The sequence below is a fragment of the Dermacentor andersoni genome, chromosome 8 (assembly GCF_023375885.2).
Source record: "Dermacentor andersoni chromosome 8, qqDerAnde1_hic_scaffold, whole genome shotgun sequence".
NCBI lineage: Eukaryota > Metazoa > Arthropoda > Arachnida > Ixodida > Ixodidae > Dermacentor > Dermacentor andersoni.
In genome coordinates, this window is record NC_092821.1 from 150,479,548 (window position 1) to 150,505,143 (window position 25,596).

A 25,596-nucleotide genomic window follows, 5' to 3' on the forward strand; every position below is an offset into this window, starting at 1 on the left:
CAAAAGCAGGTGCAATGCAATCAGAGGAGCCTTGGAGAGGACACAGCGTGACAGTGTGTGCCATAAACAGACAGCAGAAGCTAGCCACAAGAGTGAGCGTTCTAGGACTCCTGTGGCAAACGAGCAAGCATAACAGCACAGACAAGGCCACATGCCCAGAGAAGACCACTACAGCAATGTGCTTCATTCGAGCAATAATTACAGTAAAAGACATTGACAGCCACTTAAAGGGCCCCTGAAACGGCTCAGACAAATTTTGTAGACGCGTAGGGTACAGCTTAAGTAGAACATTTGCACCACAATTTAAGTGAAGCGTTACGTATTAATGGAGCTACAAGCAATTACAAGTTACCCTCCTCCCTAGCCATGCTTTTCCTCCTCAATTCGTTCGCCGAGGCATCGAGGCCTAATCTCCGCCTTCACTGGTTCTGCGTCACGATGCAACGTCACATCGTCCACTTCCGGTTGTTTTGGAGCCCACCCCCGCTCGCGCGAAACCTCTCCGCTAGCTGCTTGGACGTCGACCCCAAGTGAGAGCTATCGAAGCAGCGTGCGTTCCGAGCATTCTGTCGCAGCGCCGAATGTGTCTGGTATTCCGGTAATCACACACTAGCGGAACGTTTCGACGGAACGGTGGAAGCATAAACTTAAACTGATGAAGGAACTTTAGCGTAGACATACGTGAGCTGCCTGATCGGTCTCCACGGTCCAGCCACCCATTGGCGCAGAGCTTAACCAGCCAAAGAAAGAGCTAATACTGCTCTAGCCAAGTGTAAAAGATTTTAAACATTTACAAAAACAATGTGTTAACGATTACACGCTTGCGAAAAATTTACACCAGCATTTCACATTTGCGCTTCTGTTCATCCCATGAAACGACACGCAAGGGGACACGGCCAGGCCCTGTCCCCTTGGCGCTTGCGTTTACCCTAATACCGGACTCGCGAAACGCTATTGTGTTAGTAATCTTCCAGTGTAAAGTGACGGCCGCAATCGCACAAATCCTGGCGCTGATCGGATAGGGGCAGTCCGATGCGCTGCAGCCAGTCCGCTAGTCTACTGGCTTGCAGAAGGACACGATGTCGCAGCTTGACATATTGCCAGTCGCTACGTTTGCAGTCCACAACGCAACAAAGTCAAATCATAGCGCTCGCAGAAAGACAGACCAACACTGACACGGAGCTCTCGTCAAAGACTGAGCATGTTGTAACACAAGCAGACGACACTTGCTGTGTGCCGGAAGTGCTTAAAAGTACTGAAAAATTGTTCTTGTGCATTCCCTTTATGTTACTTTCTTTTTATAAAAACAAATTAACTAACATTCCAACTATTACGAACATCATTTGTTTACCATAAAGCTGGAAAAATTATCGATCACGTGCCCTGGTCAGCCAATCGGATAGCTCGCCCCACTGACGTGATATGGGTGATTTGCGTCATATGGGTAGGGGCGGCTTAAAATTCCGCCGCGCAGTGTGCTGTGATCGACAGCGATATGCATTTTTAAAACCTTATAATAAATTACACGCTTTACGCGGAGCACTTAGATGCGTCAATTAATGATCAGAAGGACCTACTCTAACGACTCAGTACGTTTGTAGAAAATCGCCAAAATGGTTTCAGGGTCCCTTTAAAGGGATACTAAAGCGAAACAATAAATCAAGTTAGACTAATGAAGCACTGTTTGAGAACCCTGCAGGCAGTCATTTCAAAAAAATAGTTTGATTATTAGATGAGAAAATGAAGGTCTAAGTATCAGTATTTGAATTTCGCGCCGAAACCCCAGCGCCGGTACGTCAGCGTGACGTCAGGGACTCCGAAGTATGTTTTCGCATTTGGGCCGCGTTGGCTGAATAAAGGTTCCCGAAACTTGCCATGTTCAATATTTGGTTCCTTTAGAACACAATGTAGTCAATCTGTACCACTATATATGATTAGTAGGCCCTAGAAGATGCCATCAAAATCCAAGACGTCACAGCCCCCAGGTGCGGGAACTTAAGTAAGCGTCGCCACCCGTATTTCGTTCTTGCACTTTTTCTGGCTTACTAAACGTCTTATCGTTGTACGAGTGGTGTTTTTGGTGTTGTAGAACTGTAGTTTACTGATGCAGAAGAAATAATTTTTCACTTTAGTGTCCCTTTAAGTATTCTTACGCGATGTTAATGTGAAAGAATTATAACTTCTATAAGTTCACATCTTAAATGAGTTAAAACTCTACCTTTATCCACCTTGCTCTAATGTGTGCCAACCTTAGTCTACTTTAATCCACTTCATTCCACCTCAATCCATTTTAACCCACCTTACAGCACCCTAATTTACCTTAATCTGCCTAATTTTACATTAATCCACCTTAATACACTTTATTCTACCTTAATCTGCCTTATTCTATCTTAATCAACATTAATCCACCTTAATCTACCTTAACCCTTTGAGGGTCAATGACGTAAATAAACAGCGCCGCAAACAAGTCCAAAAATGGTCGATGCCGTATATTTACGGCGCCGTCTGTACATTTAAAAAGAGTACCAATTTCCTAACTTTTCTTTTCTGTCATGTGCTGCCACTATGTGGGAATACAGGGAATTTTTTTTCGCTCGCCTCCCTCTCTCAGTTTTTGTTGCATGGTTTGTTTAGAGCTAGTTTGCTCCCACGCGGGCGGGCGGCGGTTTGGGTTTTGTACCACGCGCGGTTTTGGCTTCTTGCGCTTGCAAAACTGATGGCTATCTCGTTACTAATTGCTCAAAGGGCGACAGCTTGTTTCTTGCTCATTTAGTGCTCACAGGGGTGCACATATGAAGGATGCCGCCGTGCATGCGTTTCTGTTGCTTCTTTTTTTTGACACTCGCAAGAACTAATTGCCTCTGGTTGGTGATAAGACGACGATTAGAGGAAGTTTGTCACACATTTTGCTTTTTTGACGGAGGCACACAACCACACAGTTTTCTTGAGTGCGCACACATACGCAGTTCAATTATGCTATGGATGTACATATTAGTGTAAGAGCAGGAACATTTGAGTCTTGCGAAATATTCTTGTGTGCGCATTTTCTCTGTGCGCAGAAATGCTCTTTTACACTATTGTAGAGCTACATCAAGCAACACCGATGCTAAGATAATTTTAGCCTGATGTACTGCATCAAATGTAGTAGACAGGCTGCATTGAAGGTATATTGCAGATATGCAACAATGTGTTGAGCCAACACCAGGAACAGGAAAACTCATCATGAACACTTGTCAGGAACACTCATCAGCTTTTCACACTGTTTGCATTCTTGCCTTCACATTATGTGGTCTTTACCAGGAACAACATGCTGCAATGTCTCCAAGACAGTTTTCCTACATGCCTAAAGACCAAGTCGACATGGCAACAATGTTCACAATTTTTGTGCTGGGCTACCTTCCCTTAATGGTTGCCTATGTTTGTGTTGGGCACAAGTTCTTCTAGCCACTAAAACTTGCCACACACCAAATCCTTCCTTTGAAAATGGCTGATATGCCCTGGTAACAGCATGTTCTAGTGCAAGGAAGCTAACCATGTGATCGCTAGTGCAGCAAAGACTTTGCATAACAAGGTTTTTAGGTAGCACTCCAAAGCCAATGTTTCAAACATTTGCACCATGCATGCGGCCAGAAACCAGCCAATTCCAAAGGTGACCAGGTATTTGAATTGCAGCATCTAATATTTCGTACAACACATCCCACATACAGATGATGTCACAAACAGATGAGTGCTGCAGCCATGAACTGAAGCTACGAGCTATATTCTGAGCAAGTATCATGCATTTCAATTCTTCACAGAATGAATGCCTGTGCGCAACTGAGAGATTTGCGGCAATGGTACAAAGAATGGGTTAAAGAAAAGGAGAACAGCTCTGTCATGATCAGTTATTCGCCAAGCGCCATGCATATTTCTCGCAGCCAATCTCACGACTTCAGACTGACCTGAGTGCATGACTGCCTCATTTTGTTCCCAACTGCCCCACAAGAAGAATGCCTGCTGAACACGGTCACAGCAAACTGCACTGTTCCACCTCACATGCCACCCCCTGATCGTCATAGATATGCATTTTACAGTAAAAGCTTGCTAATTTGACCCTCACTTATATGAAAAATCGGGTAATTTTGAGTTGCCATTGGGCCCTATCAATGTATGTATTATTAAACGGCATCAATCAGTACAAGTTTGTTAATATGACACTCACTGATTGAGAAAATTGCGTAATTTTGAGTTGCGATCAGGCCTTGTCAATGTATGCATTATTCAATGGTATCAATCGCTTGTTTATTCGGAAGTGTACTGCTGGACACCGGTTAATTCAGACAAGTCCCAGAGCACAGCAAGCACAGAGCACTACAAATGCGCAATAACAATGTTCTAACCTGCAACCAAAACAAAGCAGCAGTATGCATGAACCCAACCTCCAATTCAAAATTAATAAATTCATAGCGGGGAACTATTTTGCAATGCTTTGTGGTTCCTTGCGTCTTGTGATGTGCATGATGCTGCCACAACTATGCATGTTGGCGTGCAAGACTTCACGGTGGCCATTTTCAACACAATGCATTCTCCGTGGTTACAACAGAAATTGTAAGAACTGTTGTTATTTGAACTTAGTGCAAGACATGCGATATAACAAGCACCTTGGAAGCCATGAAGGATGAAGTACACTTCTACTGCAACCCACATGCTAGCATCAAAGTTGTCTTCTACATCATGATGGATAAGCAGTTCTGACAACACTTCCAGCCACCTCATTGGAGGTGAAATAATTTGGAAGATGCACGCAGGATTGTGAGAAACATGTATTAAAGGCATGTTGCACTGACACCACTACCGCAGTGCAAAGGTTGTGTGCAAGCACTTACTACTGCCAGTGCATATCACAATGAAAATTGCATATCCATGAAGATCATATTAACTAATAAAACTAAAGCAACCTTTTCCCACTGTAGGCATGGTGGTTGTAGGTTTTCTTCGTCCATTCCTTAATTTGGTAATCAGATAACTCAAAAGCTTCCTATCCAATGAAATCTGAGTTAACGAGATTTTGCTGCAATTAACTGAATATCAGAACTTTGTTCATTTGCCCGTGACCAAGTGAGAATGTGCGCCAAGAAAGCATCTTTTCTGTGGAGTCTGTTGCGAAGACAAATTAAACAATTAGATTGTATCTGTGTGCTAACCGCTAACCATGAGACCATGGAGAGAGAGAGAGAGAGAGAGAGAAAGACTGCATGATGCAATCCAAATATGCAGAGAGTAGCACAAGCAGAAGCAACCCAATCGTAAAGCATTCTAGGACAGAAGACAAAAGGCAGCGTTGGCATCACGGTGCATGCTACCGGCAGGAGCAACAGAGCTCAAGTGAACATTGTAGGACTCCTGTACCTTTAAGTACCTTCCGGCCACAACAGCACAGTGAAGGACAATGTGTTTGCTAACATCCTTGCTATACCTAATAAGGTGCTTTTTCTCCACCACAGATTCCAACAACCTACTATAGAGAGTTCTGTAGCTTTTTGTCCCACACCCCTCAAGGTCATTATTTTTGGTGCTTAAATCATGCAAATTGTTTTCGATATAAAACAAATGTCAAATTGAATTAAATTATGGGATTTAACATACCGAATCAAGTCTCAAATCTATGAAAGACACTGCAGTGCAGAGTGACTCCCAATTAATTTGGATCACCTGGGGTCCTTAAACCCCTTCCAGGCCATGGACAAGCTGGTTTCATCCGCTTGTTTTTGGTATAACGACCAACGACAAGATCAGCTCGTCAATGGTACTTTTTGGTTTCCAGCAATGTGTTGGACAAGCTGGTTTAGTTTCTGTGCTTTGTTGTGCTCCTGGTAGATGGCAGCAGACAATTTGTGAGGTGGTGCAAGCAGGAGCGAGTTTATTCTCGAGGAAGAAGTAAAACATGTTGGCAACTGGGCCATTTATAAATAATTTGGCCATTATTTTGTGAAAATGCGGGATAATAGTGCGGCATGGAAGGGGTTAATATGCACTAAATGCATGGTACACAAGCATTTTTGCATTCCACATCCCATTGGAATGTGGCCACCATGGCAAGCAATTGAACTTGCAATCTCATGCACAAATGCAGGACACCACAGCGACTCAACCACCACAGCATAAGAACGAATGGAAGTGCACAAAAGCAGCAAAGCAAGCAAAGTTATGGTTTTTTTTAGGTAGCGCCTGTAAAAGGCCTTGCTAGAAAACAAGGTGATGCACTTACATCGCTCTTCTCAAAAGCTTTCTGGTCAGCAGCTACGCTGTCAATGGTGAAGTCCACTTCCTGAGGAGGGAGGGGCTCCAAGAACTGTGAAGTACCTTCCAGTGGAGTCTCTGTCAGACTATCTGCAGGTGTCTCCGGCAAACTCCCTGTCAAAGTTTCTGTAGAAGTCTCCGTTGGCTCTAGGCCAGGCAGGGCTTCTGCTGTGCGACCCTCCGGAGTAGGTTCATGCTCTAGCTCCATGGAGGAGGACTCCAGTGTCGTTGTCGAGAGAGTCTCGCAAATGGAATCTTGTTCAAAAGTCACTGGCAAAAGAAAAGAAAAAAGAAAGTGAAAGGAAACCTATATGTGCGCAGATATTTTAGAACTTTTTGACTAGCAGCAACAATCCTGTCATTAAGAGTAGGAAAGAAATGGCAGTCACAATTTAGATGCAAGTAATTCTTTGAACAGAAGTACACATAAATCTCTTACATGGTCGCTGAAGTGCATATCCATCATCGTCGTCTGAATCGCTTACTGGCTCGCGGGGTTGCACTTGAGCAAGAGAGGCGGCCCACCATGTCAGGTCGTGGGGGTGAGTGTATTCACTCGGATCGAAGGCGCTTTTCTTAACAGGCACCTGAGCTGCCTTGAGCTGTGCCTCAGCCGTATCCAGACGAGGGCCGCTGTACTCTGCATCTGTGAGCCAGACAGGAACACACTCATTTGTGCCAACGTGTCGGGCCATAACAACTAGAGGTAACTTAATTGCAAGACAGTAGAGCAAGACAACAGATAGAAAGAGATACAACACAAGCACTTGTGTTGCTTTCCTTTATATCTGTCCTTGTCTTGAGACAGTGCTTGTCATCGTCGTTATTTTGGTCCTTTTGTCTATGTACGCACTGTAGTCAAGTTTGCAATGAAATACCAACTAGCACATTCCCAAATCCTGCTTGTCTTGCTGCACTGTCTTACACTTCAGAAGCCATGAAACAGCAACCAGCCCAGTATCATACTATGACTTAAGGCAAGTCCAAAACCATACACCCTAAAAACAGCTTACACTTTTTGAGGTGTCTTTTTGTCCTACAACATTAATCATCAGTTGGGTATAAACTTGGGCCGGTTGGTGTAACTTAGTTCGATTTCTGGAAGACTAGCACTAGGTCGAAATACACAGATCAATGTGTGTGTCATTCTTCTCTATGTATTTTGTCTATCATCAGTCTTGCTGGCATTTACTTTCATAAAAACTGTGCTTGCTACTTTCTTGTCAAGAGAGCTACTTCATGCTGTTCGTGACCTGGAAGTATATGGTGCACAATGTTAAACAAAGGAAAGGCACGCAGAGTTAAATGACCATTATTGTTGTGGGATAAAGAAAGATAGGCCCCAAAGGAATAAACTAGGGGGTGCATATACTCTAGTATCACCAAATCGAATCAAACAGCGAACATTAGAATAATCCGATATGCAAATTGAATATCTACTATACAGTTTTTCGAATATTCAGTATATTGATGTGGAGACTCGCACATGTCACGTGCGATGTCACTTTGTTGTCGTTGGTGCAAAACAAGTGCCGAGCACTCCACGGATGGCTGCCCCGGTTGAAGCCATGGTGTGACTGGTGCGCAATTGCGAAAAAATTCAGTGCAGTCACATGCGTCGCAATGAGATTTTCAGAGCACTCATTTCTGTCAGTAGAATAAGGTTCATCTAGGTCAACAAGGTTGACTGAAACAACAACGCTATGCGGACAGAGGGAACGGCAACCAAAGCAGCACATATTTCGGAAAATGCGAAAACGTGTGAAGATTGAGCTGATTAACCACTGAAAGGCACGCAGATCACTGATGAGCCACCCGTACGAACATATCTGTCTCAAGCATTCCACGGCGGTGTACGGCGCATTAACACTTCAGTCAGCGGCAAATTCTTGTAATGGCCACACTGCCTAGGCCGTTAGGCCTAATTGACACTGCTTTATTGGGTGGCGGCGACTTAAGTTACGGACTGGTGCAGAATCAACGCAGATCTACTCACAGCAGCCATGCGATACTCAAAAAGCCGACAAACCGCCTCCCAAATGAAAGTGAGTGCACAATATCGCAACAAAATTGCTCATGGCCGCCATCCTTGTGACACATCGTACAGTGGCCTCTTGCTCCTGACATCATTCGTAGATACACATCAGTCTATTTTTGTAGCTTCAAGCAACCCGTCACATGACTAGCTTTGAATTTACAAGGTGGGCGCGAAAGTGTCATGTCCTGGTTGCATGCATTTGTGCAGTTGGTTGATTAATGAAAAAAAGGAGGAGGAGGGGGCGGAGGGGAGAGGAGCGTTGTGCGAGCTTGCCGTGACCCTCCAGAATTCAGAATTTTTGACAGGTTACAAATCACCCTGCGCCTGACAATGAAATGGCACAGACGGTGCCTGCTCTTTACTGTCGGCACCGGCTACGCACGTAGCAGTGATCGAGTCACGTGATGCATGGTCCTTTTGTCTATCACGCAGATTGGCCTTACGATAACCCACCTGCCATAAAGTTAGGATAGCCCTTCTTGACGAGGTCCGTTAGAAAAGTATCTGACCTTATTTTTTTTTGCGAACGCCTGATGGATACGAAACAAGCGCGCTTGCATCAGCTCACGTTGAACCTTCATGGCCCCCTGCGACTTCTGACTGCTTCCCAAAATCAAGAAGAGGCTATTAAAAGGAGCGCGAAAGGAGCGCGACACGTTTGTGTGGGACGAATACAAAAACACACGTGTTAGGCTCCCTGCTAGACACGTCAACGCGGATAGCAATTGACAACCACGTGTTTCTCGGCCACAGCATTTGCGCATCTTAAACGTAATTGTACGAAGTATAATTAACAAAACTGCAAAACTAGAAACTATACTCCTTTGTCAGGACCCTCATATAGTAGTATTAACCGAAACATGGCTCCATGAAGAAATTAAAGACGAGGACTTGGTTCCTGGATCCTACAATATATACAGAAGGGACCGAACTTCCCGTGGCGGTGGTGTGGCCGTTACTGTGAGCAAAAACACGTCTGTATCGTTACTAGAACAAATTGATAATCATGAAAGTTTGTTCCAACAGATCAATTTGTACGGGTTCTTGTTTAACCTTGTAGCAGTGTACCGTCCGCCGTGTGCCAGGTCGGATTTCCTAACCAAACTTCATGAACATATTGTTAAATATTGCAGAAAGACCATAATAGTGGCTGGCGATTTTAACCTTCCCAGCATAAATTGGAAGAAACTTTCGTCACCTACTCTAGCGGACCAAATTATTTTCGACACAATGTTAGCTTGCGATCTCGACCAAGCAGTTCACGTTCCAACACGGGTGCAGGGATCTGCTTCCTCTATTCTTGATCTGGTTTTTCACAGCAGATCTCTTCGAAACGTTGTAATAACTGTTGAGGAAGGCATATCAGATCATCGGCTTGTGTGTTTCACATGTCGAACAGATAGTTCAAACAATAACGCGCTTAAAGACTGCAAATCCGTCAAAAACTATACTAAAGCAAATGACGAGTCCTTTATCGATTACCTTGAACTAGCACTGGAAGACTTCTCTGGCGATGATGTTGACTACCTATGGCTAAAGCTGAAATCCATTTGCCACTTCTGTATTGATAACTTCATCCCTAGTAAAATGAAGAAGGTGCACCGAAAAAATCCTTGGATCAATCGAGATATAATCCACCTCGTTAGAAAAGTAAAAAGATTCCGAAGGCAAAAAAAATTTGGCCCAGTATTCGACGAGCTAAAACAAACACTCACTAAAAAAATTAGAGCAGGTAGGCAGTTTTATTGCTCCCACACGCTCACCCAATTTCTTAAGACTGACCCTGAAAAATTTTGGCAACATTTGAACTATAAGAAGAGGCAAGCTCTTGACCACCTAAAGATTGATGGTCAGATAATTCAAGATAAGCAACACCAGGCATCCAAATTTAATCATTACTTCCATTCTATCTTTTCTGAGTCTAATCAGTGCTCTCTGGTCATTGCTGAAGATGTGGAAAACGTAAATTCTGATTTTATAACATACGAGGGTATATTTTCTATGCTCTTAAATCTAAACACAAAAAAGACATGCGGTCCTGACGGCATTTCTAGTGCCTTTCTTCGTCGCTATGCCGAGTGGCTTTCACATTTTCTTCTCGTAATTTTCCGCGCGTCCATATCTTGTGGCATCGTTCCATCAGACTGGCGGGTCGCTCGTGTTGTGCCTGTATTTAAGAAAGGTGACCCTACATTACTATCAAACTATTGCCCTATATCACTGACGGTTACATCTTGCAAGCTTTTAAAGCATATAATCTCAAATTTCATGATGGAATTTCTTGAAAAACATGGTATTCTGTCCCCGTGCCAACACAGCTTTCGTAAGGGGCTGTCTACCACTACTCAGCTTCTCTCTAGCATCCACGCTTTTGCCTCCGTTCTTGATAAAGCCGGCCAGGTTGATGTTATATTCCTCGATTTCAGCAAAGCCTTCGATAGGGTCTCTCATTTTGGTTTGATAACAAAACTAAGCAACTATGGGTTTCCACCTAACATTGTAAACTGGATCTGTGCATATTTGAGCATGCGCAGGCAATTCGTTGATGTTGAGGGCCATTACTCTGGATGTCTCCCCGTAAATTCGGGAGTGCCGCAGGGAAGCGTGCTCAGACCACTACTTTTCCTAGTATATATTAATGACATAACAGCATGCATAGACGATAGTGTGAGTAATAAACTGTTCACAGACGACTGCTTACTTTACAAAGAGATTATAAAGATGCCAATGATCAAGTGATCCTGAATAAAAGTCTTACTGCGATTTCTGACTGGTGCGACACCTGGGAAATGAAACTTAATGAAGAAAAAACGGTTTTTATGCGCATTGCCAACAAAAATCACCCTCTAACATATCAATACACTATTAATCCGCGGTCTCTGAAACAGACTCCTTTAAATATTTGGGTGTAACCATCAACAATCGTCTAACCTGGTCGCAACACATTGATAATGTTTGTGCGTCTGCTCGACGTAAACTCGGCCTACTGAGACACAAGCTGAAACATTCTCCTCCATCCGTGAAACAATTGGCATTCAACACACTCGTAAGGTCGCGATTAGAATATGCTTGCGTCGTCTGGGACCCATTCACGAAAAAAAAAATATTAAAAAACTGGAAAACATAAACAGGCTTGCCGTCCGCTACATAAATAATTGTTATGGACGTTATGACTCCCCCTCTCAATTGATTAATGAAAATAATATTGCCACCCTAGAATCCTGAAGAAAGGTAGCACACCTAACATTGCTTTTCTGCCTTTGGAAAAGGGAACTACAACTTGGTCATTCACCCTCTCTGCAGCCGCTACCAGCTAGAGCTACCAGAAATTATCATCCCGACAAGATAACCCCTATTTTCGCGCGTACAAATTGCTTTAAATATTCCTTCTTTCCTAGAACAATAAATGATTGGAACTCTCTGCCGACCGATGTATTCCTGTCCAATAACATATTGCATGCCATTGAAAAACTGCATTTCAAGTAAACGTGTGACCGCATGAGTACTTTCATGCGTGTTAGCATGGAAAAAAAAAAAATACCAACAAGAACAACCCGTGTAAACTGTGTAAAAGCTGTGTAAACTGGTACTGTAAATATTTCTCTCCTTTCAATTTAATCCCTTGCATTGTATGCTTGTAAAATGTGTTTTTTATGTATTTATATCATCCTTCAATGTACCTCATATGATTCAATGTATTTCATATTTCATATGCACTTCTTTTCTTTGAACGTATTTAATTACATTACTGTATGAACGTATTCCCTCCTGCCTGGGTCACAAGTTGGCCTGCAGTATTCTGTAAATAAATAAAAAAAATTAAAAAAAATATATTTCAGACAAAAGAGGACATTATGGCTGCAACGACAGCTGAGCTAAACTCCATTCCGAAAGAGGCCTTCTCACAATGCTTCCAACAATGGCAGCACCGCTGGGAGAAGTGTGGGGAGTCCCAAGGAGACTATTTGAGGGTGATTAGGTTTCCCACGCTTCAGCTATGCCAGTTTTTTTTTCTTCGGCCAAAGGTTGGATACTTTTCTAACAGACCGCGTATTTGAGAGGAAAACTGGAAAGCAGAACTTTCTACGCAATAAAAGATTATTACAAAACACAGGTCCACTTTCAAGCTATGAACCTCATTCATATTCAGTACTTTCATAATGCCACCAATTCTTTACTTTCAGAGGGGAAAAAAAAAAAAAAAAACTCAATTCTATTTAAGGACGTTATATTGATTAAAAAGAAATATTTTCCAGACTTTCATACACTAGAAACTGAGCTGTAATCAGTATTGGCATGCTAATTTGGAGTTCCCTTGAATGAGCGTAGGCCGCACTGTATGTCTTGATATCTAAGTACTTAAGTTATTGATAGCTTGCCACATTCTTGTTATGCAGTGCTAAGAGACTCCTAAGCATGTGCAGCACAATGTTTTCTTGCCCAAGATTTGTAAGCATTAAATTTTGTGAAAAAATTTCTTATATTCAATTCGATGTTCAACTTTTTTTTTCTTGATACAATTTGATATTTGATGCAAAATCTACTATTCGGTATATTCGCACACCCCTAGTGTAAGCTGTTTTTAAAGTGTAGGAACATGAAAACTTTGACAGGCATTACGCTTCCACTAACAGCCACGCGGATGCTTTCAAATCTAAAAAAGTGCAGCTGAAAGAATTCGGTACTGCAGGAAAATGTGTGCAACTCTCTGATGAAAAAATACATGCTGTACCTAACTTTCACTATTATGAATCACTTTTATGGCGTGGGCCATAAAAGTGATTCAAGTTAATGACAGTACTTAAAAAAACCTTATAACAAGTCAAATGGAAAGGCTTGTCAAGTTATTTTATGATAGCTATTTAATTACAGCTGACTGTATAACTCAGTTCTGAAATCAAATAGGCTTCATGTGAAGTTTCAAGTATATTCATAATCGTTTGTGACCAGCTTTCAAATTGGTGATGACACTGGAATGGGATAAAAGAATTCACAATTAAAAATAATATCTTATACTGAATCCTGTTGAAATGTAACAGGCAGGTGATGAAAAAGATGCGCAGCTAATTTAACACGCAACCTGCTTGCTAGAAGTCTTGAAGAGCAACGTTGCCAAGAAAGTGCAGTCGTTCCAGATTTCCCATCCTGTTTTTTCACCGCTCTATCTACACAAAAAGTGAGCTTGTCAGGCTGTCTCTGCTGGCAATTCGGTAATGTAGTGTACTATGATCCGTATACCACAAACCACGAATTATTGTAGCAGACCGTAAGAAAAACCAACACTTAGGAGCTGAAGCAAGTAAATACCTTGTATCTACTGTGCCTCGAAATTTTAAAGTGACACTAAAGAGAAATACTAAGTTAGTTCACGCTGATGAAGTACTCTTTCAAAAATCAGTTTTTTTAATTCTGCAGTAATAGTTTGATTATTATAAGAGAAAATAAAGGTCAATTTTTTTTTCCACATGATTTCACACTACAGCTCAAGTGCAGTACATCATTCTGTCGTCGCTAATTTCAAAGTACTTTTTCATATTTGGGCTGATGTAGCTCAATAAACTTTGAGTGCAGAGTTTGGGTCTTCTAGAATGCAATGTAGTCAATCTTTGCTGCTAAAAAAAATTTGCTACGTCCGAGCAGGCACCGTTAAAATCCATAAGTTCACGGTGAGCTGGTGTGGCAACTTCAAGGCTGTGTCGCCACTGATCTTTTGTTTCTCTTTTCTGGCTTACCAAAGCTCCTCATGGTACCGGCTTTCTAGCTATTGTAAAAGGGTGATTTACTAATACAACTCGAGCGAGTGTTCCTTTACACAGGCACACACATCTGTCTGTAAAGGATGTAGAAGAACAAGCTTTCCTTAGCCTTTTTTTTAACCTTTCCATATAGATGTGCAAAGCTGGCATGACACACGACTGTGCTGTCACTGTCCTGCGACTTGTGCGGCAGAGGCTACGGTATTCAAAACACTACCTTCCGTGTGCACTGTCCCACTGCCTTGGTCTGTGGTTTCTTTTCTTTTACATACTGCTTTTCATTCACTATGCCAACTGGTCTGCACTTCATATTTGCATATGTAATATCAATGCAAATTAATCATTAAGCATTAATCAAATTAATGCAAATATCAATGCAATGTAATGCAATGCTTGGTTTGGAATTAAAAAAAACAAGCGTTTTTCTGTCTGTGTTCCCTAGGTGTCCATGACACTTGCAGGATTTCTTCTCTGGAGGTAAGCTAAGAAGCTAAAGAACATTTAGTGATACGAGGAACACTTCATGTTCATGTAATCCTGCAAAAAAGATGTCTTAGTTCTCTTTTTGCCTGCCCGCAAGTAGCACTCTCGGCTTCTCTCGGTGACCTCATGGCAGAATTCACTTCTTCAATGATGTTTTTCGCAGATTGGTCTTCAATTTGGTCAGCCTGGTATCGGAACATGTCTTATGTATGCTGTTCGGAAGCACAGAAAAGGTAGTGGAGAGGTGGAATTTGAGGACCGAAAATGGAACCTCGATGCCATTCTTTACACCCCCACAAACAAACAGACAAGCAAACAAGCAAACAAAAAAACAAAAAAAAAAACGGAACATGCTGAAAAATGGAAATGTGTCTGTCATGTAAACAGCAGTCATCCGGAGCATAACATACAAGAAAATGCAGCACAAAATTTGGTACGAGGCTCCCACTTTCTCTCGTGGCCTACAAAAATTACTAGAGCTATGAACAAAATGAGAGCAAGGTAAAAGCGGGTAAAAGCTAATGTTTCGACAAGTGGACTTGTCTTTTTCAAGGGGACATATTGTTACACGAAAGACGAGTCAGTAAGACGAGCAATTATTTATAGGTTATATTTATAACACTGGTTGCAACGCCGACCGGTTAGATTCACAGCGCGCGCCCAGTTTGTTCTTCCTTCTCTTTTCTGGAGTGATGGCGCCTGCGCGCCTCGTTTAAACAATCAAATACCACACGCATGTAGCATAATCCCCCGGCGGCAGAAGTGACGTCCCGGAGCGTCGAAATGTCACCACTGGGAGGGTGATACTGCTTCAGTTGTGTAAGGTGCACAATATCACTGGACTGGGAAGCAGATGGAGCGTCAGGGGCGATATCATAGGTGACGAGAGTCACGGCACGAAGCACTCGGTATGGGCCTGTGTAATGAGACAGTTTTTCTGACAGGCCGACCTGACGCGACGGAGACCATAGAAGCACCAAAGAACCAGGCGGGAAGTGCACGTCTCGGTGTTGCCGGTTGTACAAACGCCTTTGACTCTCTTGGGATTTTAGAAGGCGGCCACGGGCAATTTCCCTTGCGTGAGCACAGCAGGCGATGGCGTCAAGTGCATATTCACTGGTTGGTGCCGCGTGAACAAGGAGGGTTGTGTCGAGGGGCAGTGCTGGTTCTCGGCCGAACAGAAGGAAAAATGGGGAATAACCGGCTGTGTCGTGGCGCGAGGAATTATAAGCAAATGTGACAAATAGTAGAGCGAGGTCCCAGTCAGTGTGGTCTGAAGAGACATATTTCTCGAGCATGTCTGTGAGAGTGCAACTGAGACTCTCCGCGAGGCCATTTGTTTGGGGATGGTATGACGTGGATAGCTTGTGCCTCGTGGTACAGGACTGCAGGATGTCCGTGATAACTTTTGATAGGAATGGCCGGCCACGGTCTGTGAGAAGTTGTCGTGGAACTCAATGTAATAAAATCATGTCGCGTAGAAGAAAATCGATGACATCTGTGGCGCAGCTTGTAGGAAGCGCTCAGGTGATGGCGTAGCACGTGGCGTAATCCATGGCCACAGCAATCCACCGGTTCCGAGAGGTAGAGAAAGGAAAAGGGCCACGTAAGTCCAAACCAACCCGAAATAATTGTTCCGCGGGAATGTCGAGTGGTTGAAGGTACCCAGCAGGGAGCGTCGATGGTGTCTTGCGTCACTGGCACTTCTCACACGCAGCTACGTATCTTCGAACGGAGCGAGCAAGCCCTGGCCAAAAGAAGTGTCAGCCGATACGGTCATAGGTAAGTGACACACCCAGGTGACCGGCAAGTGAGGAGGTCGTGAAGTTCGTGGAGAACAGGCGAGCGAAGGTGTTTAGAGATCACTAGGAGTAATGCAGGGCCGTAGGGGTGAACTTTGTGGTGTTAGAGTACGCTATCTTGAAGTGTCAATAAGCGAAGGGAACTGTCGGCAAGTGACGAGTCCAGGCAGTCAATAATGATACGCAAGGACGGGTCAAGGCGCTGCTCGTCGGCAACATGGAGCAGTGGAAAAACAGAGAGAACACAGGCGCCGTTCTCAGTATCAGATGTAGAGGCCGCGCCTTCGACTGGGTAGCAAGAGAGGCAATCTGCGTCCTGGTGTTGGCGTCCCGACTTGTAAGTCACTGTGTAGGGATATTCTTGTAGTCGGAGGGCCCAACAACCGAGCCGGCCAGTAGGATCCTTGAGCAACGAAAGCCAACAGAGCGCATGATGGTCAGTGATTACTGAGAAGGGCTTGCCATATAAATAGGGGCAGAACTTTGAAAGAGCCCAAACGAGAACAAGACATTCGCGCTTGGTAATCGAATAGTTGTGCTCTGCAATTGTCAGGAGCCGGCTAGCGTAGGCTATAACACGGTCGTGTCTGCGTTGGCGTTGCGATAAGATGGCGCCGATCCCATAACCACTGGCATCGGTTCCGACCTCTCTAGGTGCAGACGAGTCAAAGTGGGCCAAGACCGGTGGATTGGTCCGAATCGTGATAAGGCGTGAAAATGTGGCAGCCTGAGGGGAACCCCACGTAAAAGGCACGTCTTTCTTCACAAGTTCAATGAGTGGTCGAGCGATTGCTGCGAAATCTTTCACGAACCGTCAGAAATAAGAACAGAGCCCCACAAAACTCCAGAAGTCTTTGACAGACTGAGGTACAGAAAAAGCTGTTATTGCTCGAACCTTCCTATGGAACATCCTATGGGATTGCACCAAGTTCTCCGACGAAGCTTTGACAAGTACAACGATTCCGCCACGGCTCGCGGCTGCGGCAGAATGCTACGACCACGAAACCCAAACCTGGGCCATCCAGCAGGTCTCGGTGGCTCTTGAAAGACAAAGGCCGAGCGAAACCAATGGAATATTGCCCCTCAGGGCAACTGACTGCGGGAGTAACACGCGCTAGAGTTGAGTAGAGACCACCCGCTGAGAAGACGTCAGGGCCCGCGTCGCGGCGCCATTTAGTCATGGTGTCGTTCTGCAGGCGACTACATAAAGTTGTCTCTCTCTCTCTCTCTCTCGAACCTTCTCTGGGTCGGGTTGTACTCTGGAAGCATCGATGAGATAGCCTAGCACTGTAACCTGTCGGCGCTCGAAGTGACACTTCGATGAGTTTAATTGGAGCCCAGCCTTGCGGAAGACGTCGAGGATAGCTGCGACGTGCTCGAGGTGCATCTCAAATGTAGGAGAGCACAAGGACATCGTCGAGGTAACAAAAGCAAGCTGACCATTTGAAACCTTGAAGCAGAGAGTCGATCATTCGTTCGAACGTGGCGGGGGCATTGCATAAACCGAATGGCATAACCTTGAATTGGTGGAGGCCATCTGAGTGACGAAAGCGTTTTTATGCGAAGCATACTACTAGAGCTCAACCCAGCTCCTCAGGCGCGGCGGTGTCGCCTTCAATACCACGTGACACCGTGACGTCACGACAGAGGAGAAATGGGGCTCCAACTCGCGCCGTCGCTCGCGGCGTCGCCTTCAAAGCTGACCACGTGACACCGTGACGTCACGACAGAAGAGAAACGGGGCTCCAACTCGCACCGTCGCTTGCGGCGTCGCGGTGGTATATAAGCAGCTGCGCTTGTTTCTAGGTGGCTTTGGCTCAACTCTTGCAAGATGGGCTGGGTGGGAATCGAACCAGGGTCTCCGGAGTGTGAGACGGAGACGCTACCACTGAGCCACGAGTACGATGCTTCAAAGCGGTACAAAAGCGCCTCTAGTGAATGCGGTGTTGCCTTAGAAACGAGCTGTTTCTAAGGCTCAGGCGTGTGTCGCTTGCTCAGGCGCACATTTCGTTGCCGCGCTGAACGCTGCGTTGCTCGACGCTCACCGCGTCCAATGCGGGGCGCGTAGTCGCTGCGCCGTAGCCCATTGTCTTACACCCCTTGGTGGGTCGACGGGAACGCTGTCACGTTCCACTCTTGAAGGCAAAGCAGAGTAACACATGAGTTGTTTCTTCGTCTAGCCGAACCAAATATAGCCAAGCAACAGCAGTTCACCAGGCTAAACAGTGGTTCAACAACTAAAATAAAGGCTAGTATGCTTCGCATCCTGGGCTTAACCTTAGCTAAGCCACAGCAATTTTTTTCTTGGTCTTGCTCATCGACGGAAGTCTGCCAATAACCAGATCGAAGGTCGATGGACGAAAAGTATTCGGCACCATGAAGACAATCAAGAGCGTCGTCGATTCGTGGTAAAGGGTGAACATCCCTTTTGGTAATTCAGTTTAGGTGGCGGTAATCAACGCAGAAACGCCATATGCCATCTTTCTTTTTGACGAGCACGACCGGTGACACCCAAGGACTCGACGAGGGCTCAACAATGCATTTGGCGAGCCTCTTGTTTACTTCCTGCTGAATAACGTGCCGCTCTGCCGTGGACACGCGATACGGTCGACAGTGAATGTGGACAGCATCACCAGTGTTTATCCGATGCTTAACAAGGGACGTCTGACCAAGTGGTCGATTGTCAGCGTCAAATATGTCGCGGCAGGAAAGCAAAAGGCGATATAGGGTGGCTGCTTGGTCAGATGCGAGCTCCGGAGTGACCATGGGACGTAATGGGCTGTCAAGGTTCAAGGCATCTTGCGTGTGATCAGGAGGATCTGGAGACGTGTCGGCTGCAAAAGCAGTGACGTGGTCGTCTATCACTGACCGGAGCGTGGCCACCGCTATGCCTTCAGGTAACAACGAGTGTGGCACAGAGATGTCGCGTGCCAGGACATCATGAATAAGTGCGACGACATAGTCGCCATCAGGCACGGTTGCCGTTGAGGCCAATGCGACGAAGGTTAGGGCTTTTGGAGGTAAGCGAACAAACGCTGCAGTGCAGAGGGGGTTCGGTGGTTCGGGGCGAACGTCTGAAAGAAGAGGAAGCTCGAGGCACAGCGTACCGGTGGCACAGTCGATGAGGGCACAATGCATCGTCAGAAAGCCCGAAGATTGAGCCCGAAGATTAGGTCATGGGGGCAACTGGTCAGCACGATGAACAGGACTGGAACTTGGGGGCCAGCAATTCCTATGCGAGCAGTGCACATACCCCTGACGGCAACAGTGGCGCCATTGGCGACGCGAACGGCTCGAGTGATGGAAGGCGTAAGAACTTTTTTGAGGCGACGACATAGGTTAGCGCTCATTATGGACACTTGGGCTCCAGTATCCATTAATGCGATCAACGGAACACCAGCTACGTCTTCTTCAATTATGTTCGTGTTGGTGAAGAGCGTCAACAGAGGATTTGGACAGGACAAACGTGATGCAGCCCTACCTCCAAGAGCTGCATGGCCTAGTTTTCCACCCGTCGGTTTGGCGAGGAAAAGCGGCGAGGCTAGGGTGACGGGGAGCGACGGCGTTGAGGCGACGGCGATCGCTCGGAGGAGCGGCTGTCAGGGGCATAAGTAGGGTGCGAACGGCGAGGTGAATAACAGCGAGCGTCGGCGTATGGGTGAGGAGCAAGGAATGCGCTCCAGTTAGGCGGCATCCAGGTGGTGTGGCAGTGGTGGGATACATGACCAATGCCGTGGCACTGGAAGCAGATCGGTTTGTCGTCTGGGGTTCGCCATTCAACAGGTTTGCGTGGTCTGGGAGCGAAATACTGGTCATTAAAGGTTGTGGACATGGGAATGGGTGCCGAATCAGGTCAGGAGACAGAGCAGGCAGTAGGGATGCCAAGGTTTGCAATTTTTTGCCGCACAACTGCTTGAATAACGGAAATAATGGGAGCTGCTTGGTCAAAGGTACCGTCAGGGGGTCATGGATGAAGGGGGGCCGGACTTTCCGCTTCAATCTCACAACAAACGATACATGTGACGTTCTTTTGAAATGGACGTGTGGCGGTAAGAGCGGAACAAGAGGATGTGGCAGGGGTGTTTGGGAACCAGGAAAAGTGTGGGATGATGTGGCGGCTTTTGGCTACCTCCAAGCAGCGGCATTCTTCGATGATAAAGTACACGGTAAAAACATCGTTATAGATAAGCAAATTGAAGGCGTCGTCCACGATGCCTTTTAGGATATGGCCCACCTTGTCAACCTCAGTCATGTGCTCGTCGACTTTCCGGCAAAGCACGAGCACTGCCTGTATGTAGGAGACATACGATTTGGTCGACGACTGGACACGGGTGGCAAGCTCTTTTCACGCAGCCTGTTGGCTACCTGACGGGTTGCCAAATAGGTCGTGAAGCTGCTCTTTGAAAATGTCCCAGCTGGAGAGCTCGATCTCATGGGTGTGAAACCAGACAAGCGGTGTCCCGTCCAGATAAAAGATCACATTGGCAAGCATGATGGTAGGGTCCCAGTGGTGGCTTTGGCTACACGCTCATACATGCTAAGCCAGCTGTCGACGTCATTTTGGGCAGAGAATGTCCCAGGATCATGGAGAGTAGGAACCGTAACGTACGTTGTGGTTGGCGCCGCAGGTGTATGTGGCGACGGGGTGGTTCCATCGGAAGCCATGGCTGAGAAGACGATGGTGTGGCCGCGTTGGAGCTCCGTGGCGAGGATGGGGAACGTTCCACCTCCACCACAATGTTATGCGAAGGACGAGTCAGTAAGACGAGCAATTATTTACAGGTTATATTTACAACAGTGGTTGCAGCGCTGACCGGTTAGATTCACAGCGCGCACCCAGTTTGTTCTTCCTCCTCTTTTCGTGAGCGATGGCACCCACGCGCCTCGTTAAAACAATCAAATACCGCACGTGTGTAGCAATATGCTTTCCTTGGCATAGTATTGGCATTGACGGCATAAATTCTAAAATACTTAAGAACACCATAAATCATTCCAGCGTTATCCTCTGTAACATATTCGAGCAATCATTGTCTACCGGGGAAATACCTGATGATTGGAAAATCGCTATTTTTAAAGCTGGTGATAGAAATCATGTCAGTAACTATCGCCCGATATCTCTAACCTGTATCGCATGCAAACTTCTTGAGCACATTGTCGCATCAGGCATCGTGCATTACCTTGAACGCAATAAGTTCTTTTTCCCAAACCAGCATGGATTTAGGAAGGGATATTCGTGTGACACGCAGTTAATAGAATTCACCAGTGAACTTTTTTCTAACATGGATGAAGGTTTCCAGACTGACTGCATTTTTCTGGACTACTCCAAGGCATTTGATTGTGTTCCACACTCCCGCTTAATAGCTAAACTATCGTCGTTGCACTTACATTCTTCAACGATATCATGGTTGCGTAATTTCCTGTCATTTCGTAAGCAGTTCACCGTCGTCGACGGATATGAATCTGATTTAACTGATGTCTTCTCCGGTGTTCCCCAGGGCAGCGTCTTTGGTCCATTACTGTTTTTAATCTACATCAATGACCTGCTGTCTAACATTACTTCAACCATTAAGACTTTACGCAGACGACTGCATAATATATCGGAAAATTAGCTCACCCTCTGAACACCTTGAACTTCAGAACGACTTAGATCAAATCACTAACTGGTGCACATCGTGGCAAATGACGCTGAATCCTGACAAATGCAGAACTGTGACTTTTACCCGCAAAAAGACGCCTTCAGCCTTCCCATACTCACTAAATTCTAACCCTTGTGCGCATGCGACTTCATACAAGTACCTTGGCGTATATCTCACTGTCAATCTTTGCTGGAAGACTCACATTAATAATATGACCGCCAAAGCATCGCATACTCTTGGCTATCTGAAGCGTAATCTTCGAGATGCCCCTTTAACCACTCGAAAACTAGCCTATCAGATTTTTGTTCGTCCTCAACTTGAATTCGCCTCGCCCATATGGTCACCGCATCAGGCCCATCTAATACAATCACTTGAATGAATTGAGAACTGCGTGGTATGTTTTATAACCAGGATATATGACCGACAGACTAGCGTTACTAACCTGAAGTTCTCGCTATCACTCCCAACACTAGAGCTGCGAAGGAAGGTAGCTTTGCTCTGTCTCTTCCACAAAATAATTCATAGTCAGCATCCTACTACCCTTCCCCTTACCGAACCACATCGTACATCCCGTCGTCTTTGTAATAGCCACAGCTTCAGGCGCATATTTGGCCGAACCACGGCTTTTATTTCATCAGCGCTTCCACGTGCCATAAGCTACTGGAATGATCTTCCTGATCGCATCGTTGCATTACATGACTCTGCAGCCTTCAAAGACCAAGTACTGCTCTGGTTTTCCTAACTGTTTTATTCACTGCCTTGTACTTCGTTAGTCACCCTTTTAGCCGCGATTTCAATGTTCCTTCATAGATTGCATATACTGTGCAATATTTTTCTGGCCTTATATTTGTAACTTTATACTTCTCATTAGTTCTTTGTGTCCTGTGAAACTGTTACCCATTGTATAATGATGCATGAGCTGCTTTTTTGTATCCTTCATTTTCTGTACATGCCCCCCTCACACAATACTCCTATTTGGAGCCTGTGAGTATTTTGAATAAATAAATAAATAAATAAATAAATAAATAAATAAATAAATAAATAAATAAATAAATATAGGTAGTATATATAGGTAGAGGAGCCATGGCACAAAAATTGTAAAGTTTTTATGAGAATGATGGTTAGCACATGGATTTGTCTAACCTTCATGCCTGTGGCATCAAACACTCTTGCGACATTATTACATGTGGCATTTGTGAATTTCCAAGCACTCATAATTTTAAAGCGCAACAAGGCCACACGCTGTTCTGCCGAGATTGGACTCTGCAGCCAGAATCAAAGTGACACCGTGTCGATCAGCCTTTACTAATATAAACTACCTTCAGGGCTAGTTTGCCGTGCGACTAATTACGCGCTCCACGCAGAGATGCGAAGTACAGCTGCACGTAACCACAGTTTCACCGGTAGTGGGTTCACAATATACATCGCAAGGTGTTTGAGCCCGTCATAATAATTATGCATAATACATAATTGTTACGAAATGTTGCATTTATAAGCAATATTTAGCTGGAAATGATAAATCTGCACAATGGCAGAGCTGTTCGAATCCAGAAGGGTGAAGTTTAGCGACTATAATTCCCATGCTGGCTAAACTGCCGTGCTTGAAGTTCCAATAGAACCTAGAGGAGTTCCATCTAGTAAGTTTTATAGAAAACTACATTTTAAATGCGAGGTTTGAACTTCGGCCTTGTTTGCATGACATTTTTTTTAGTGTTCAGTACAGAAACTTGAGACAAAATAGACAGAAGTTGAGATACACATGCTTGTGCTTGTGTGTATCTCAACTTCTGTTCGTTTTGTTTTAAGTTGGTGCGCTAAGCACTACAAAGATGCGTTTCAAATCCCTTGCCAAAGTTTACGATGACAGCTTACCAGGCACCGGCGCAGGAGGGCATGGGTAGAGTGGCAGCTGACCAGGACGTGCCCTGGTCTGGCGGGATGTGGTGCAAGGGCGGGCTCTTGTCGGCTGCTTTATCATTGGGGCTACATGCATCTGTCGCCAGTCGAGGAAAGAGAAAAAGAATGTAGCATGCAACACACTCTAATCTATAATCTATTATAATGTAATGTTTTCACCCCGACCACTTGTAGTTGTGTTGTGCATATGTGGCTTATCTAGAGGGATAGCGCTTAGTTCTGTCTGCTTTACGAGAAAACGGTTCGAAAGTTAAAGCTGAACTGCAACAAAATTATGGATTGCGTAAGAAGCCTAGTTTGAGACAATGTAGATAAGGAGGAGCCTCCGTGCAAAATTTGACATTTTAAATATGAGCAGCAGTATCACGAAACACATGCAAAAATTGCTGTTCTTGAGAAAAAAAAGGAAAAAGAAGAAGAAAAAAAAGAGCGCCACCATTACCACTCACCGGAAGTGGTGCCTAATTTAGAAACATGGCTGCTTGGCATGACCTCCAAGGTTTCTGAAGTGGCATGCTGAAACTTGCGTCATGGCGACAACCACCAGGTGCACATGTCGTCTGTTTAGGTGCAGTTTAAAGGCTGCTAACAAGAAAATTGTGCAACTACATGCCCCGCTTATAGGCTGATTACATCTGAATTACTCGTACATCAGATGATAGGCTGACGCAATCTGTGACTGAAATGTTAAAGCAGCTAGGACTGGATGTCCTACACATGTGCACATTACAAACCAAGTTCCTTTTTCAAGTTTACCACTGCAATCTTGGCTTAGTGAAAAGTTTTTATCTACTACCACCAATACACTAGATTGTCACTAATAAATAACTCTAAAGCCATAGAATTTTTTGCAAAACACAAATATCTAAAGAATTTTTACGAAACATGATCGAACAGTGGGATTATTACCTTCATCAGTTGTAGAATTACGCAGTGTTTCTCCATTCAAACATAATTTACTAATCTTCTCTTAAACTGCTCTTCCATTTGATAGTCTTCTTTATCTAGAATTGTATGCCTTTATGTACCAACAAGCTGAAACAGCTCTTGTCAACTTCATTTCTCTACTGTATTGCTGAATCATTCCTATATTGTTTAAATGTACAAGAAAAAATTGTCTTAACAAACACATTAATGAATGTGTTATGCACACAAGAAAGTAAATTTGATATCTGGCTGGCCATGCATTATATCAATAGGTTTTTTACAGCTATAACGAAACCAAAAATGCAAGATTCAGCTCAATATCATTTACAGCAAAGAACAAATTTCTTTACTCGCTGCTCAGATTATGATGAACATAAGGTGCGCTTAACAGATGTGGAGAGCAGAAGGATGAAACACACATAGCACATTGTGCATTTTGAGTGTTTCGTCCGTCTACTGTTCGATCAGGTCTGTTAAGCGCATCTTACATTCATGCTCAACCAAATATCCAAACTAGTTGTGTTGATCGGAATATGTATGCCGGTAACAAAAATGCAGAATACTCAGCAACTTGCAAAGGCAGTTTTCTACACGTTTGACTGATTTGGCACGTGAAAGTGCACATTCTGAATTAATGGAATGCATGTGTGTTGTGTTGAGCAGCTTGACTTGGCTTTGGCTAGTAGGCCACTAACCAGCGAGCAAATCCTGTGTAATACCACCAACCGCACCACCATTGCCATTGCATTGTTGCAAAG

The 25,596-nt window shown here is 44.6% G+C and overlaps 1 protein-coding gene across 2 annotated transcripts in view; it reads right to left on the minus strand.

Annotated features, from left to right (window-relative positions):
* Positions 1 to 25,596, minus strand: part of LOC126525524 (uncharacterized) — a 47,093-nt gene that overhangs the window by 11,090 nt on the left and 10,407 nt on the right. For both annotated transcript variants that reach the window (XM_055067723.2, XM_050173420.3), the window contains exons 4-6: positions 23,867 to 23,987; positions 6,719 to 6,925; positions 6,248 to 6,549 (exon numbers count right to left, since the gene is read on the minus strand). In XM_055067723.2, the coding sequence (XP_054923698.2) occupies positions 6,248 to 6,549; positions 6,719 to 6,925; positions 23,867 to 23,987 (630 nt within the window). The remainder of the gene's footprint in view (positions 1 to 6,247; positions 6,550 to 6,718; positions 6,926 to 23,866; positions 23,988 to 25,596) is intronic.